This window comes from Astyanax mexicanus, chromosome 12, assembly GCF_023375975.1.
Source record: "Astyanax mexicanus isolate ESR-SI-001 chromosome 12, AstMex3_surface, whole genome shotgun sequence".
Taxonomy (NCBI): domain Eukaryota; kingdom Metazoa; phylum Chordata; class Actinopteri; order Characiformes; family Acestrorhamphidae; genus Astyanax; species Astyanax mexicanus.
Genome location: NC_064419.1, coordinates 35,128,832 through 35,143,295, shown reverse-complemented (window position 1 = coordinate 35,143,295; position 14,464 = coordinate 35,128,832). Strand labels below are relative to the sequence as shown.

The window sequence follows — 14,464 nt, the reverse complement described above, 5'->3', positions numbered from 1 at the left end:
ACTTTTGTTTCCATTTTAGCTTCCAAAAGCCACAATCCCCTGGCTTAGCTTTGTTTTCTGTCTTTTGTGACTAATAATACATTCTCCAGAAAGATGTTTTTTGTGGATAGAAAATCCTTTTCACAGTTGTATTTTTTCACTGTCCCAAAGGGCAAAAACGAAAAATCCAGTTGTCTCCATTCTTTTCATCCATTTAATCCTGGACAGGGTTGTGATGGGCCTATGTGAAATCACTGGACACAAGGCAGAAATAACCCATGAACAGAGCACCAGTCCATTGCAGGTATAACTGTACAGGTGAAAGCAAAAATGTATTGTTTTTATGTAAGTGAATATAAAAGGGTTTTATTCAAAGTAAATTTGGAGTATTTCTGATGGTCCATTAATCACATTTAATATCCACAAATGTCAGCTAGTCTGTTTATGTAAGAAGAATTAGTAAAACAAATGTTGGCTGTTTAGCACTGATCCATATTTGACAAAAAAAATCCTATTCTTTTAATATTTTAATATGAAATTACATTTACTTATTACAGACTCAAAGTATGCCAACATTTAGAGAAATCACATTTGTGTGATGTCAAAAATGGTATGTTCATAATTAAACACAAAACATATAATATTATTAATAGGAATAACAATGTGTCTTTTGTAATGTTTATAGTATTAAGATACAAAGCAAATATTTGAGAACTTTAAGGCGGTGAGAACTTCAACATGGTTCTTTGGACAGATGAAGATTAACTATATTAGCTAGAAAGTAAGGAACAGTTAATGATCAGAAGTAATCAGCTCATCAGTCAAACATGCTGGAGGCACTGTGATTACATGGCCGCAGACAGTAGGTCACTTGGGTTTATTGTTGAATAAATGTTGATGGAAGCAGCTGGATGAATTCTAATGTATATAGAATTATACTAGTGAAATATTGCAAAACTAGGATGGTGTTTCACTATGAACACTGTGTGTTGCTGTTGTGTGTGTTTACTGCAAATATGAATGGTAAATATGGTTGTGTTTGTCTTTTTTCTTTTTATGTGATAACAAATAAAAATAAGTAAAAAAAAAAAAAAAAAAAAACAACATAGTTAACATGTTGTCATCCAGCATTATGACATGTTTCAGGTTTTTACTAGTGACCAAAAATGCCTTTTGATATGAAGACAGGATAGTAAGAAGTATAGGTGGTCAAAGCAAAGCAACTAATGGACGAATTTACTTGACATCACCTAACATACAGCAAAAATAATATAATCATTTTTAGCATATTTTAGGAATAAACTGTATATAAGGGCTAGCATATCTATATTATCTTTATTAAAAGCCCTGTATTGTTAAAATATATTTATTGTAGAACAGGTGTTAAAATTAGCATTTGTATTAAAAGGGTTTGTATTAATACATTCGTTGGTTTGTATTGAAAACTGGTTAATTACTCAGAGTTTCTTTAGCAGGATAGAAATTGTGACATCTGCTGGCAAAGTACATGCTGTACAGTCAGGAAGTATGCACTGCCTGATCTGGAGTTCATTTAGATGTATGTGTCACTCTGCACGTGCACATTCTTAAGAGCAATTTCTGAATGATCTGTAAGGTTGATATATGTTCAAATGCTGACTAATTATTTAATGACATTTGTCATGGATATGGTGTACATGATTGATTACAGGCATGGTAGGCTGTGTACAGGCTGTGCACTTACATAGACTTACAAATGATGTGCAAGCATGTAGTAGGAAAATGTATAATTCAGGGATTTATAATAATACTGAACTGTAACACGGATCAAAATCACTAAATTGGTATATTGTGGATTTTATGGCATGTTAACATGGATATCAGCTAAATTCAAAAGCTTCATTTTCTGCATCACCAGCCAAACGATGACACTAACATTATAAAATCAGTAAGTAACGCGCTAGGACATAAAAAACAAGCTGCTGGACATTTTTCTAATATACTTAACCAGCTAGCTTCCGGACTCTCCCACTCCTGAACAGAAGTTAAAATGTACATACAGATGACAAATAGCAAATAATATGAACTGTACCACAGCGTGGCCGGAGGTAAGCGCAGTGACTCTGTTGCGATACATCTGCTCACAGTCGCCTTGTGCTGATCGACACCACTCTTTGGAGTGATGTGGGGGGAGAGCGCCATCTACCCACCCAGAGAGCAAGCTGCATAAACAGGATTCGAACCGGCGATCTCCTGATCACAGTGGCAGCGCTTTAGCCAGGTAAGTCCCATGTCCTGTATATATATATTTGATTATTTATTTATTTATTTCTGTTTTAAATATCTCATTTATACTTTTTCTTTCTTCATTTACGCTTTTATTAATTAATTTTATTTTTATTTTGAGAGTTCTAGTCCTCCATATGAACCAAAGACAATCAATTAAAATGAACCCATGATTGTCAAATTGATTAATGAACAAACTGAGTTTACATAGATAGCAACTTTTTTATTTTTTTATTTTTTACTTTGTTACAAAAATGAACAATAGTAAAGAAGACATGTTTTTTTAAGAATTTGGGGAAAATACGCTATAAAAATAATTATATACATTTTGCATAATAAATCAATGCATTTATTTTCAATTGTGACATTACTCTTGGAGGCAATTAAATGTTTAAATTAAACTTTTCGAGTTTAATAAATGTACATTTTTAATTGTAAAGGAAAATATGTATAACGTGTATTATAATTTAAGGGCACTTTTATTTTGCTTTTTGAGAGTCGCCATCTCCATCTTAATGTAAAAATCAGTGCTTTTACTTTGAAATCTCCAGCCGACGTGACTGGAAGTCGGAGTCGCGGCTGGGTCAGCTAGCTACTTTTCGCCTGAGTAGAGATGGTGTGGAGCTGCTCTACAGCGAAGAGCAGAGGACTGTCCGGATCTTTAGCTTTGTTTGATCGTATTTAGAAGCCGGTATCTTGCTTATTTGCCCATTTTGTGGTGTAGGAACCATCCAGAGCTCTGAGGAATACCGAACATCTAGCAAACACGAGAGGGCCCGGGCTCGGGAACATCCGCTCCTGTCATGGAAGGTAACTACGCTAGCCACAGCTTTAACCGCTGGATACGAGGAAGTGACTTTAGACTGTGGATAACTGTATATATTACATTTCATCTGTTTAATAACACATTTCACCACCGCGGAATTTCACCAGAACTCCTGAATATAAATTGTGTTAGGTAGCCTGGTCACCTAACCTATCTAGCTTCCCTTTATCGAAAGCTCCATAACAGCTAACCTAACGCTAGCTAGCAGCAAACTACTGTTCAAAATGTGGAATCGCCTGCAATGTGATTTGTTTATTTGGCTGTAGGTAAATCACACAGGGAAGACCTCATATTTAATATTTTTAAATTCAATAAAATAAACTAACGCGCAAAAAAATAGAAATGTACATCTTATTAGCAAGTTCTATGAATTTTAATATCTGTACCTATAGCAGGCATTGTCATCATATTGTAACAATCTAACCCTCTATAGCATGGTGTTGTTCTGAGACAACAAAACACCTTTTTGGCTGTTATACTGTCTGTTTAATTTCTTTATGTTCGTTTATTAATAAAATGCCACAAAATACATGGCCCTGCCAAGTAAAATTAGGGGTAGAGGTGTGTTAACATTAAATCTGTATGTTGAACCATCCTCCAAAGCCACATGACATACAATGCCAGCAGTTGGTTCATACATAAAGATTAAGGTTTTTAATGTTTAATTAAATACCAGTAAAATATGTATATGTATTCATATATGTAAATAAATATTAGTGGGAATTTAAAGATACATTTTGTTTCCATACATTCAGTAAAGCAGTGTTTTTTTATATTTTTTTTTTTTTATTCCTCAATAAAAAAATGTAAGATCGCCGGTTCAAATCCTGTTCATGTGGCTTGCCAAAAGCTGCCGGACCCTTGAGAAAGCACAATTGGCTTTGCTATCTCTCCACATCGCTCCAAAGGGTGTCTGCAGCACAAAGTATCTGTGAGCTGGTGTATTAAAACCCAGTCGCTGCGCTTTCCTCCGAGCGTGCTGTGATGCTACTCGCCAATGCTGCATCAGTTCGAAAAAGAGGCGGTGGCTAACTTCACATGTATCGGAAGAGTCTTCACCCTCCTGGTGTTGCGGCATCACTAGTGATAGGGGGAGTCCTACTGAGTGGGCTGGGTAATTGGTCATGTAAATTGTGGAGAAATTAGGGTGAAAATTCTAGAGGGTTAATGTTTCTCTGCTAATAAAAAAAAAATCTGATTAATATGGTTGGCTTAGATTTTGCCCTGCAAAGTGTTCGTTTTTATTTAGGTTTTAAGGTGAGAAATTCGGTGTAAAATAGACTGAGTGTAGTAAAGCATTATTGAGTATGAACTTTTGTCAGATAGCCCACCTCCCTTCACCCCGACATTCTGCCCATGCAAAGAAATAATTTTTACACCATTAACACTTCATTGGAGAACTTGAAAGTGAAAGTGCACAGGTAGTTTATTTAAAAACTGTGTTTGTACACACAGAACTGTGAGGTAGTTCTCCTGCATCGTGAAATTGTGTAACAATAAGTCTACTGACAAACATGAACAAATGGGTAGGATAGTAGAACAGACTGTAAAATTAATTCTGTGGAAATGCATAATTATTAAAGTTTTTTTTGTTTTTTTTTTAGCAACAGCTGGAATCTATGCTATTCCACAGAATGTATTTTGCAATCTGTTTCTTTATCTAGCTCAAGGTACTGTTTTTATGAAAAGAATTTATAATTATCTACCTATGCACCTTTAAAGTTCTCAATGCCTTTTTTAAATTGTCAGGATCCTCAAAATTCTACCAATAAAGTGTGGAGATAAATTAAGCTTGTTAATTTGAATGGGCAACACAATGCACCTATTGTTGGCGACATAAGAATGTTGGGAAAATCGGCTAAAGAGTTGTGTTTCAGAATCCTGGATGAGAACAGAGTTGGACTTTTCTACAAAAGTCTGCACTTGTTATCATGTTCCATTACACCCTAAGTTTCATTTCTCCTTTAACTGCTTCCACACTCAAAGACCAGCTTAGACCATCTGAATCCAGCTACCAGCAAAATGTGGTCTTGAGCTGGGATTTTCAGCGGACATAAAATATACATGCCTCCACCTAAATGTAGTTTTTTATATTAAATGCGTTAAACCCTACAGCAAGTGTGTAGGCAGTTACAGAGAGGCAATGAATATTATTGGGTTTGTGTATATATTTGCCTCAGGTAGAGGCTTCAGTGCATTTTAGTTAGAATGTAGAGTGGCTTAATGACATTAAGTAAAAATATTATTTGTTGAGGAAAATAATGACTTAAGTAATAGTATCAACTAAATGACTTTTGGCTCTTTAGCACATTTGTCTAAGTTTTCTAAGGACTGCCCTTTTCTGTTTTGGTTTTAAATTAATTTACATTAGGAGTAAAGTTCTAACCAATCAGGACAGGCCTCCCAATACATCAGAACAGGAGTATGAGTACATTGGTATCATCTTGAATTTGTGGGTTCTGAATTAATTGCGTGCCAAGACCTAGAAGCTCAACACCATCATTTTGACCTGTACTTTCTGTGGTCACTAATTCTACTAATTCTACAATCAATACATGCAACAAAAATGATTGCTTGTCCTAAAATATGGTCTTCACCTTGCGCGAACAAACTCTTTTTTTGGTTTTCAGGAGATGGGGGCAGCGAGTTCAGACAGTGGTGTCTCTCTCAGGTCAAAGGAGCCATTGACGATGATGTAACAGAAGGTAAGAAAAACACATGCTATAAATCTGCTTTTTATTTTATTATTGTTGAAGTGTGTGACACATTTGGAACAACAGACCCTGGTGTTTATTTTGGAGCTGTGTGTACATGTGGCAGAATAACAAGAACCAAGGTCAACTTTGAAACCACATGACCACAGACTTTGCATACAGTTGCAAAGCACGCAGATATTTCTTACACCATGTTTTAATCCTCTTTTTAGATTTGGTACAGTTGTAAACTTGGTAAAAAAAATTTTTGAGTTTTGCAGCTGGGGGTTATAATATTCATTTGCAATCTGGAAAATTAATTTGCCACTTTTTATTTTTTAAGGTGATGGACACTCAAAATTTTAGGGGATAGCTTTTTGCTAATAAATGGCTTTTGATTAATAAGAGCGTGTTCTTATAATTGCCTTACAATAATTAAACATGTAGAAATCAGGACAACGAAAAAAAAATCTGAATTAAGGATATGTTCCACAAATGTAATACCCTAAAACCTTCTAATTCTAAAGCAATGACTTTCAGTATTTGCTTTTTATTTGGAAAAACAACACAATGGTAAACGGTATTTAGGCACAAGCTACTATGTTCAGCAAGGAATTGGAAATGTAATCAAATTTAATTTAACCTGTTACAAAACAGACCTAAAATAATAGCAAATGTCCAAATTAAACAGACTTGTTATCCATATCTTGTTCCCCCTTGTTACTGTTTAGAAGCTCTGTTTAACAAAACCTTAACACTCTATTTTCTACATATTCTCTGCTGGGTAAGGAGATCATGGCACGACCCAGAACCATGCAGCTGCCAAATAAAGCCTCAAGACAGAGAGACTGAGCAGAAGATAGAAGGCGATTGTTCTCTATGGATATGGGGATGGGTGGGGGAGATTGTTGTTGCAGTATTATGTAGTGAACTAGATGGCACTGTCTGCAGATGCCTTGGGATATTTTTATGTAAGACTGTGTGTCAGTGATGCTGAATCTTGCACACAGGGGTCTACCACTCTGGAGAGTTCAGACATCTGGCATCCTATTTCAGATGGTCTTAAATGCTTTCATGTCCTGAATTAACTGTGATTGAGTGTGATCAGTAGGACCAGGACGGGCTAATAAGTCTGTTTGTACACTACATTTCGGTGTTTCTTCGACTCCCAGCACACCTGGTCCAGCTAATAAGCTAATTTATAGGCCTGGATTGAGTTGTAGTGGGTGTGTTAAAGCAAGAAGAGCAGAAAAATGTACAAGGCCTTCTAGACTAGTGTTCACAAATTGTACCCTAATACAATGTTCCCTTGCATGTGTGTGTTTTAACAGCTGATATTATCTCTGCGGTGGAGTTCAATCATTCAGGAGAGCTTTTGGCCACTGGTGATCGAGGTGGCAGAATAGTCATCTTTCAGCAAGAGCAAGAGGTAAGACATCATGTGTGAGACATACAGTATGCCACTCTCACTGACGTAAAAAAAAAAAAAAAAAATCGTGAAACGTAATGTGTGAATGTAACAATATAAATAAGTGATTACAATAACAGAGTGAAAGGCTAACTAGGTTTACTGTCGGAAGTTTGTGTACAATTAAAAAAGGCTCCGTCACCCTGTTGGGCCGTCTCTAGTCTGGATACAAGATGAGATACAGTGTGCATGGAAGCATACAGGTTCTGTGTAGCATCCTGCAGCACATTTGTCCACAGATGTTGCAGCTGGGACTGTAGATTCTGCACACTCAGGTTTTCAAAGTACGTGCCCTAAATGTAATATAATATTAAGTGATATAAACGGTGATTAATGCCTCTGTCTTTAGGCAATAGTTGAGGAATTAAGATGTTCACACTGCAGGTAAAAATGACTCAAATCTGATTTTTTTTTTTTTTTTTGCACCTTAAGTGGCACAGATCAGATTTTTTCCAGGCCGTGTGGACATCTTAAATCATATACAGCTCATCAGTTTCTCTGATTTTTCTATTTATAGGTATATGTTTGAGTAAAATTAACATTGTTGTTTTATTACATAAACTACAGACTCCATTTCTTCCAAATTCCAAATAAACAAAAAGTAATTTAGAGCATTTATTAGCAGAAAATAAGAAATTGTAAGTTTGAGAGATTGTAAGTTTTCTCTCTGCAGTTATTTGTGATCAGGAAGAGAGCCTACCTGGCCTCAGCTTTTATTGATGGCCCTTTCTCTGGCCTATTCACTCTGCATTACATTAACCAGTGCTGGGATTTATTAAATGACAAGACAGAAAAATATATATTGTACAATACATATTAAATGTAGCTAAACAAAAGACAGAAATATTGTGGAAGCCTTAGCCTTTATGTGAATTTTCCCAATAGGTGACCTAATAAATGATTATCTTATTTCTGTTTTGATCACTAGTCATTTTTACACCAGTGACTAGTGATTTTAGTGAAGACATCTCAAATAATTTCCTAAAATATTCACTTACCCTTGTTTTTTTCTTTCTCGTAGTCATAAAAACACTGCATAATTCAATAAATACCAATATACAATAAAAACACACAGAGCTGCTTGTTCCGTAGCAGTAAAACAGTTAGTTTAGGTCTGCATCAGCTGTTAAGCAAGCTGACTGCCTGTGGGGGAGAAACCTATTACAGTCTCCCCTACTGAGTGTGTAGTGATTCTGTGAGCTGTAAGATGTGTGGTTGATGAGTGGTGTGAGATCTGTGGCTCTCATCTTGTTTCATTCAGAGTAAAGCTCTGCCTCAGTCTCGAGGAGAATACAACGTCTACAGCACCTTCCAGAGTCACGAACCAGAGTTTGACTACCTGAAGAGTTTGGAGATCGAGGAGAAGATTAACAAGATACGTTGGCTCCCTCAGAAAAATGCTGCTCACTTTCTATTGTCCACAAATGGTGTGTACTTACAGTTTGGTGGTAAAATATAGTTTGGTTCAGTCTAGTTGTCCCACTTGGAGACCTACATCCCTATACTTTCTAGACCTATACATCTCTACCCTTTTATGTCTTACCTTTTCTAATCCAGTTTTGGATTGAGTGTTGTATATTTGGGCTAGAGCAGAACTTTGGCTTTAAAAAAAAAAATATATATATATATATATATATATGTGTGTGTGTGTGTGTGTGTGTGTGTGTGTGTGTGTGTGTGTGTGTGTGTGTTATGGTAGTGTATGGTCAATAAATTCTGCTCTTACAGAAGATCTACATATAAGATTTATTATTACATTTTTGGTTTGTTTTTTTCCCCAGTTGCTATAACAAGTTTTTTGTTCTTTAATGTGCAGATAAAACTATTAAGCTGTGGAAAATTAGTGAACGTGATAAAAGACCAGAGGGCTACAACCTAAAAGAGGAGGATGGGCGATACAAGGATCCTACATCTGTTACTACACTACGGGTGTGTACACCTGCATAATCACATGCTGTATTTCTCAATTTCGTATTACTCAGTATAAGAAAAATAGATTGGGTTTTAGTATTGAGGAGTGTGTGAGTTCTGCATACGGTGACTATGACTTTAATCTTGAGCATTTATGGCATATCGTCATATGAGATGATGGCATCGAATTCTTGTCAAATTCTATGTCAGGAATAGTATAATGTGTGCTGCACTGGGAATATGTCTTAGAAGGAAATATCATCTACATTCGACAATGCAATGGGTTGTAATGATTGTGACCTGCATTAGCTGTTTGGATAGAATTGTCTGTGTAGCAGTTCTACTCTGGCAGAAATTTCATCCACATTCAATGCAGGAGCCCCATATGCATATTCTGCAGAAGAGTGCAGTGTTCTGTAGCTTTCATGGAACATAAAAAAAATTCATGGGACAATTCTATAAAACTAAACATTGAGCAGGTTCCAATTATGAAGTCTATGAAATTTGTATTTGTTTGTAACCCAGCTTGTCTTACACAGGTTCCAGTGTTCCAGCCCATGGACCTAATGGTAGAGGCCAGTCCTCGGCGGGTCTATGCCAATGCACACACCTATCACATCAACTCTATTTCAGTCAACAGTGATAATGAGACCTACCTGTCTGCAGATGACCTGAGGATCAACCTGTGGCACCTTGACTTTACAGACCGTAGCTTCAGTATCCTTCCTTTGTGTGTGTTTGTGAGATTGTGAACCCTCTTAGTAGCCACATACAGTATAGCCCATCTTACTGGCTGTAAAACTTTTCCCTGCCTGACCATCTAGTCAAAGGCACCGCCATCCATTTCTGTTCTACATTGAGCTCTTTAACCATCGATTTCTCACAGACATTGTGGACATCAAACCTACGAACATGGAAGAGCTGACTGAAGTGATCACAGCCTCAGAGTTCCATCCTCTCCAGTGCAACACTTTTGTTTATGGCAGCAGCAAGGGCTCTGTGCGCCTGTGCGACATGAGGGCGGCTGCACTCTGTGATCGGCACTCGAAATGTAAGTTACATAAAGCTGCGAACCAATTTCTGACTCTTTTTAATGGCATAATTTTGATTGGAGTAACTGGCCGTAGCTTTTATTGAGGGTCCTTTCTCTTCCACATTATTCTGCATTTTGTTAACCAGCCTTGGGCTCCATTAACTAATATAATAATTAGTGTATATTACATTCTAATCGTATGTAAAATGTAATGTAAAAAAAAAATGGCTGAAATATTTTGAAAGCCTTAATCTTAATGTCAATTTCCCCACTATGGGACAAATAAAGGATTGTCTCATCTACAGCTCTGGGGAAAAATTAATCAGTTGAATCAGTTTTTTCTGATTTTGCTATTTATAGGTATGTGTTTGAGTAAAATAAACATTGTTGTTTTATTCTATAAAGTACCGACAACATTTTTCCCAAATTCCAACTAAAATATTGTCATTTAGAGCTTTTATTTGCAGAAAATGAAAAATGGCTGAAATAACAAAGACGCAAAGTAAAGAAGTTCATATTCATAAAGTTTTAAGAGTTCAGAAATCTATATTTGCTGGAATAACCCTGCTTTTTTTAATGAGTCTTACACACTGCACCAGTCTTACACACTGCTTTTTGATAACTTTATGCCACTCCTGGTGCAAACATTCAAGCAGTTCAGCTTGGTTTCATGGCTTGTGATCATCTTTCTCTTTATTATATTCCAGAGGTCCTACTCTTTTTGTTTTGCACGCTTGCATTTTGTGAAAGATAGTAGTTTTTTTATGAAATGTGCGATGTTTAAAACTATTTAGCAGCATATGCTTCTCCTTTCTCAGTGTTTGAGGAGCCTGAGGATCCTAGTGCTCGTTCCTTCTTTTCCGAAATTATCTCCTCTGTCTCGGACGTCAAGTTTAGCCACAGTGGCCGCTACATGATGACCCGTGACTACCTGACGGTTAAGATCTGGGACCTCAACATGGAGAGCCGACCTGTGGAGACCTATCAGGTGGGACAAAAAGCTGTTCATTTTCGATTGAAGATGATTCTGAAACTGACTCTAGTGCTGGTTCTCTAGTTATGTTGGAAGCATAACATTGGTTGGCTATTAATTATATAATTTGCATAAAATCATTGCTGTAAAAACAAGTTAAAATATAAATGTATGATTGCCTTTATTTTAAAATGGAGCATAAATTAGACAGACGGCTAATGCTGTGTTTAACCACAAGGGGGTGCTAATGTTACTTGTCTTGAATGTTGATTTTTCCATTGTTCCCTTAGAATTTGGACCTCTGATAATGTGTACTATATCTTCAAAATTTAAAAATATACGTTTTAACAGTGATGTTATTTTTTTATGTCCTTAGGTTCATGAGTATCTCAGGAGTAAGCTGTGTTCTCTCTATGAGAATGACTGCATCTTCGATAAGTTTGAGTGCTGCTGGAGCCAGGATGACAGGTGAGTTAAAGTGTAAATAAATATAATGATATTTCTAATATGGTAAAGTGTTGTTATATTTTTTAAAACCTATAAAACTAAAAACCCATTCATTTGTTTTATTCAAGTATTTTCAAGTATTCAAGTATTTTACAATATTTAAAAATAGCAGCCTAATCACTTGAGCTTCCTCCCTGACTGCATAACTGCATTATTTTGCTTTTTCTGTCACCTCAGTCTTGTCATTGGCTAATTATTAACCCTTGTGAACTTCATCAGGACAGTAAAGTACATTGTTGGATAGTTCAGGGATGGAGCAGTAGTCCATTTGATTTACACCACCAGTAACCAACTACACCATTTTAGCAGCATATATAGTTATACCATTAAGCAGTGATAGTTAACTGAATTAGTAAAATATTATTTTAATTAGTAGTAGTAGTAGTAGTAGTAGTAGTAGTAGTATTTGTTGTTTTAATGTATTTTTACGTATCCTCTTGTTTTCTTACAAAAACTAACCTGACGTTTTCTCCAATATTTAATTTTGAGAAATGACTGGGCAGAAGCAATAATGCAAAAATTATTTTGATACTGTGATAAAATCCAAAAGGGTGCACCCTCCCCCATGCAGCATATGTTTAGCCCCCCTATCAGAAACCCAGCCTTTATCTCTCGCATACAGGGTGATCCCCATACGTCACATACGCAAATGAGTGCAAAATGGCACTCATGCACACCCAAGCTTTATGTTGATATTGCCTGATATGAGTCTTTCACAAATGACTGTTTCTTCACCTTCAGTTTGATTCATTTTATGTTAATGTTTTGAAATTGTCATCTAAATGTTGGTTGTAATGGTTCTGCTTAAGATAAAATCTGACTTAAGTAATACCATTTCTGCTAGAACAACATGTTCCTGTTTTATGTCCTTGTAAGGATTTATTGCTTTGTGCTCTTTGGTACACACAATTTGTTTGTGTGCTTTAATTTCCTGACAAAAAAAATGAAGCTCTGATATTTTATATCGGAGTTATCATTTGTAAAAGTGTTCCTTATTCGTATTATTTGTATATGTGAAATTAAAGCAGTTTTTCATGCAATTCTCTCCATCTCTGTTGCAGTGAGGTGATGACAGGCTCCTATAACAACTTCTTCCGGATGTTTGGTCGTGACGGCCAGCCTGGGATGACCCTGGAGGCCTCATGGGAAAGCAGCTCACCTCGTTGCCCGCTGAGGCCCTGGAGAGTGTGTGCAGGGAGCAGGCGCAATGATGACGAAATCGGGGTGGACTGCCTGGACTTCAGCAGGAAGATTCTCCACACTAGCTGGCACCCTCAGGATGGCATCATTGCAATGGCGACCATTAATAACCTTTATATATTCCAGGAGAAACTGAACTAGGACTGATTTGGCTTAGTCTCTGGTTCTAGCTCCAGGAGTTCCGCCTATGTGGATATCATCAGATATCCATAACCGGTCAGAAGCTAGGACTGTTTACACATTTTGCAGTCAACTCACTGTCTTACCATTAACCCACTGTAGCACCTTGGAAAAAATGCTTGCTTTAAAAAAAAAAAAAAGAAAGAAAGAAAGAAAAAAAAAAACCTCTGCTACAAGAAAACCCTCTATGTGCATTTGGTTGGTTGTGACCGTTAAATGGTTATAGTGTACAATTTGTTACTTGCCTAATTCTTTTCTTTGCTTTTTAATGCATCCCACCCTAGGTTTTCATCCAAAGACTTTTCTGCACTTAACAAAAAAACAATTGAAAGTGCCATGTTAGAATTATTTGATTTTCTTATCATATTATTCACACTCATCTACTTACAAGAGCTTCTTTCATGTGTTTTAATATAAAATAAACCAATTTCCAGGAGCACAATACACACCTCAGCAGTGAAACACATCACAGGATTCATCATGTAGCCTCCAGTTTCAGTTTAATAAACTCACAATGCCTCTTTGATTTAGTCCAAAGTTCGAAATCCATATTTGCAGTATGAGCCTTTTTGCGCCCACCAGTTAGCTCAGGCAAGAAGCAGCCCCTCCTCGGACTCTGAGTCCAGTACTTAGCACAAGTCTATAATAATGCAGTTATCTCTGTGTGGTCACTAAAGTGGCCGTTTCTAGCTTGTAATGCTGATAATGTCCTTGCTGGGCAAAACTAACAGTGGCATTAAGTTATCCAATACTGTACATTTCGTGACTGATATCAGTCTTTGTTTTTAAAGGGACAAAAAGAGCAGGATGTTTTTGTCTAGCCTTGTATTTGTGTGTACAGTTGTACATGTCTTACTTACAAATTTCCTATTATTTGGGTGTATTGTGAATAATTTTATTTGCAGCTTTTTTAACATGGTGGTTCCTATAAAGGTAAAGAGAGAATGACAGTTATTTTTTTAAGGAAATTACACATTTGAAATGACTTTCTCAGGGTATTTCAATGTAGTCATATCACTGACAGAAAGCTATTGTTAGCAGGGTCTCTTCGTGGGTTAAGACTCTTCGGAAGTGAGCAGACTGAAACGAACAAGAATGGAGTTGGATTTTACTCGTACAATGAAATATAGGGCTACTTGCCATAAGTACTCAACAGTAATACTGTCCCGGGTTCCCTGAATAGTTGTAAAACTATAGTGTGAAATAAAAGTTACTTAAGAAAGTTTAAGAACACTTGTTTTCCTATTCCAAACAGTTATACAGATATGGGGCCTTTACATATATGATGCTAATGATAACAGTACACAATGTTACCTAATTCTTTTTTTTTTTTAAGAAACATTTGCTCCACAGATGTTTTGAACAATAAACGGGGCATTAAAAATGTATATATGCCATTCTGTGTTAATGTGTTGTGTTAAACAGGGTG

At 36.4% G+C, this 14,464-nt stretch overlaps 1 protein-coding gene across 1 annotated transcript; it reads left to right on the top strand.

Moving 5' to 3' along the window:
* Window positions 1-2,789: 2,789 nt before the first annotated feature.
* ppp2r2aa (protein phosphatase 2, regulatory subunit B, alpha a) lies at window positions 2,790-14,423 on the top strand. Its single transcript, XM_015605303.3, has 10 exons — window positions 2,790-3,054; window positions 5,701-5,775; window positions 7,095-7,192; window positions 8,493-8,658; window positions 9,048-9,160; window positions 9,682-9,859; window positions 10,029-10,193; window positions 10,994-11,163; window positions 11,525-11,616; window positions 12,717-14,423. The coding sequence occupies exons 1-10, from the start codon at window positions 3,048-3,050 to the stop codon at window positions 12,994-12,996; spliced, it is 1,344 nt and encodes a 447-aa protein (XP_015460789.2). The 5' UTR covers window positions 2,790-3,047; the 3' UTR covers window positions 12,997-14,423.
* The last annotated feature ends 41 nt before the right edge of the window (window positions 14,424-14,464 follow it).

Excerpts from the sequence above, each read along its gene's own strand:
- ppp2r2aa (XM_015605303.3), top strand. Across the intron at positions 10,194-10,993 it reads CTGTGATCGGCACTCGAAAT|TGTTTGAGGAGCCTGAGGAT; the intron begins GTAAGTTACATA and ends CTCCTTTCTCAG. Across the intron at positions 11,164-11,524 it reads GACCTGTGGAGACCTATCAG|GTTCATGAGTATCTCAGGAG; the intron begins GTGGGACAAAAA and ends TTATGTCCTTAG.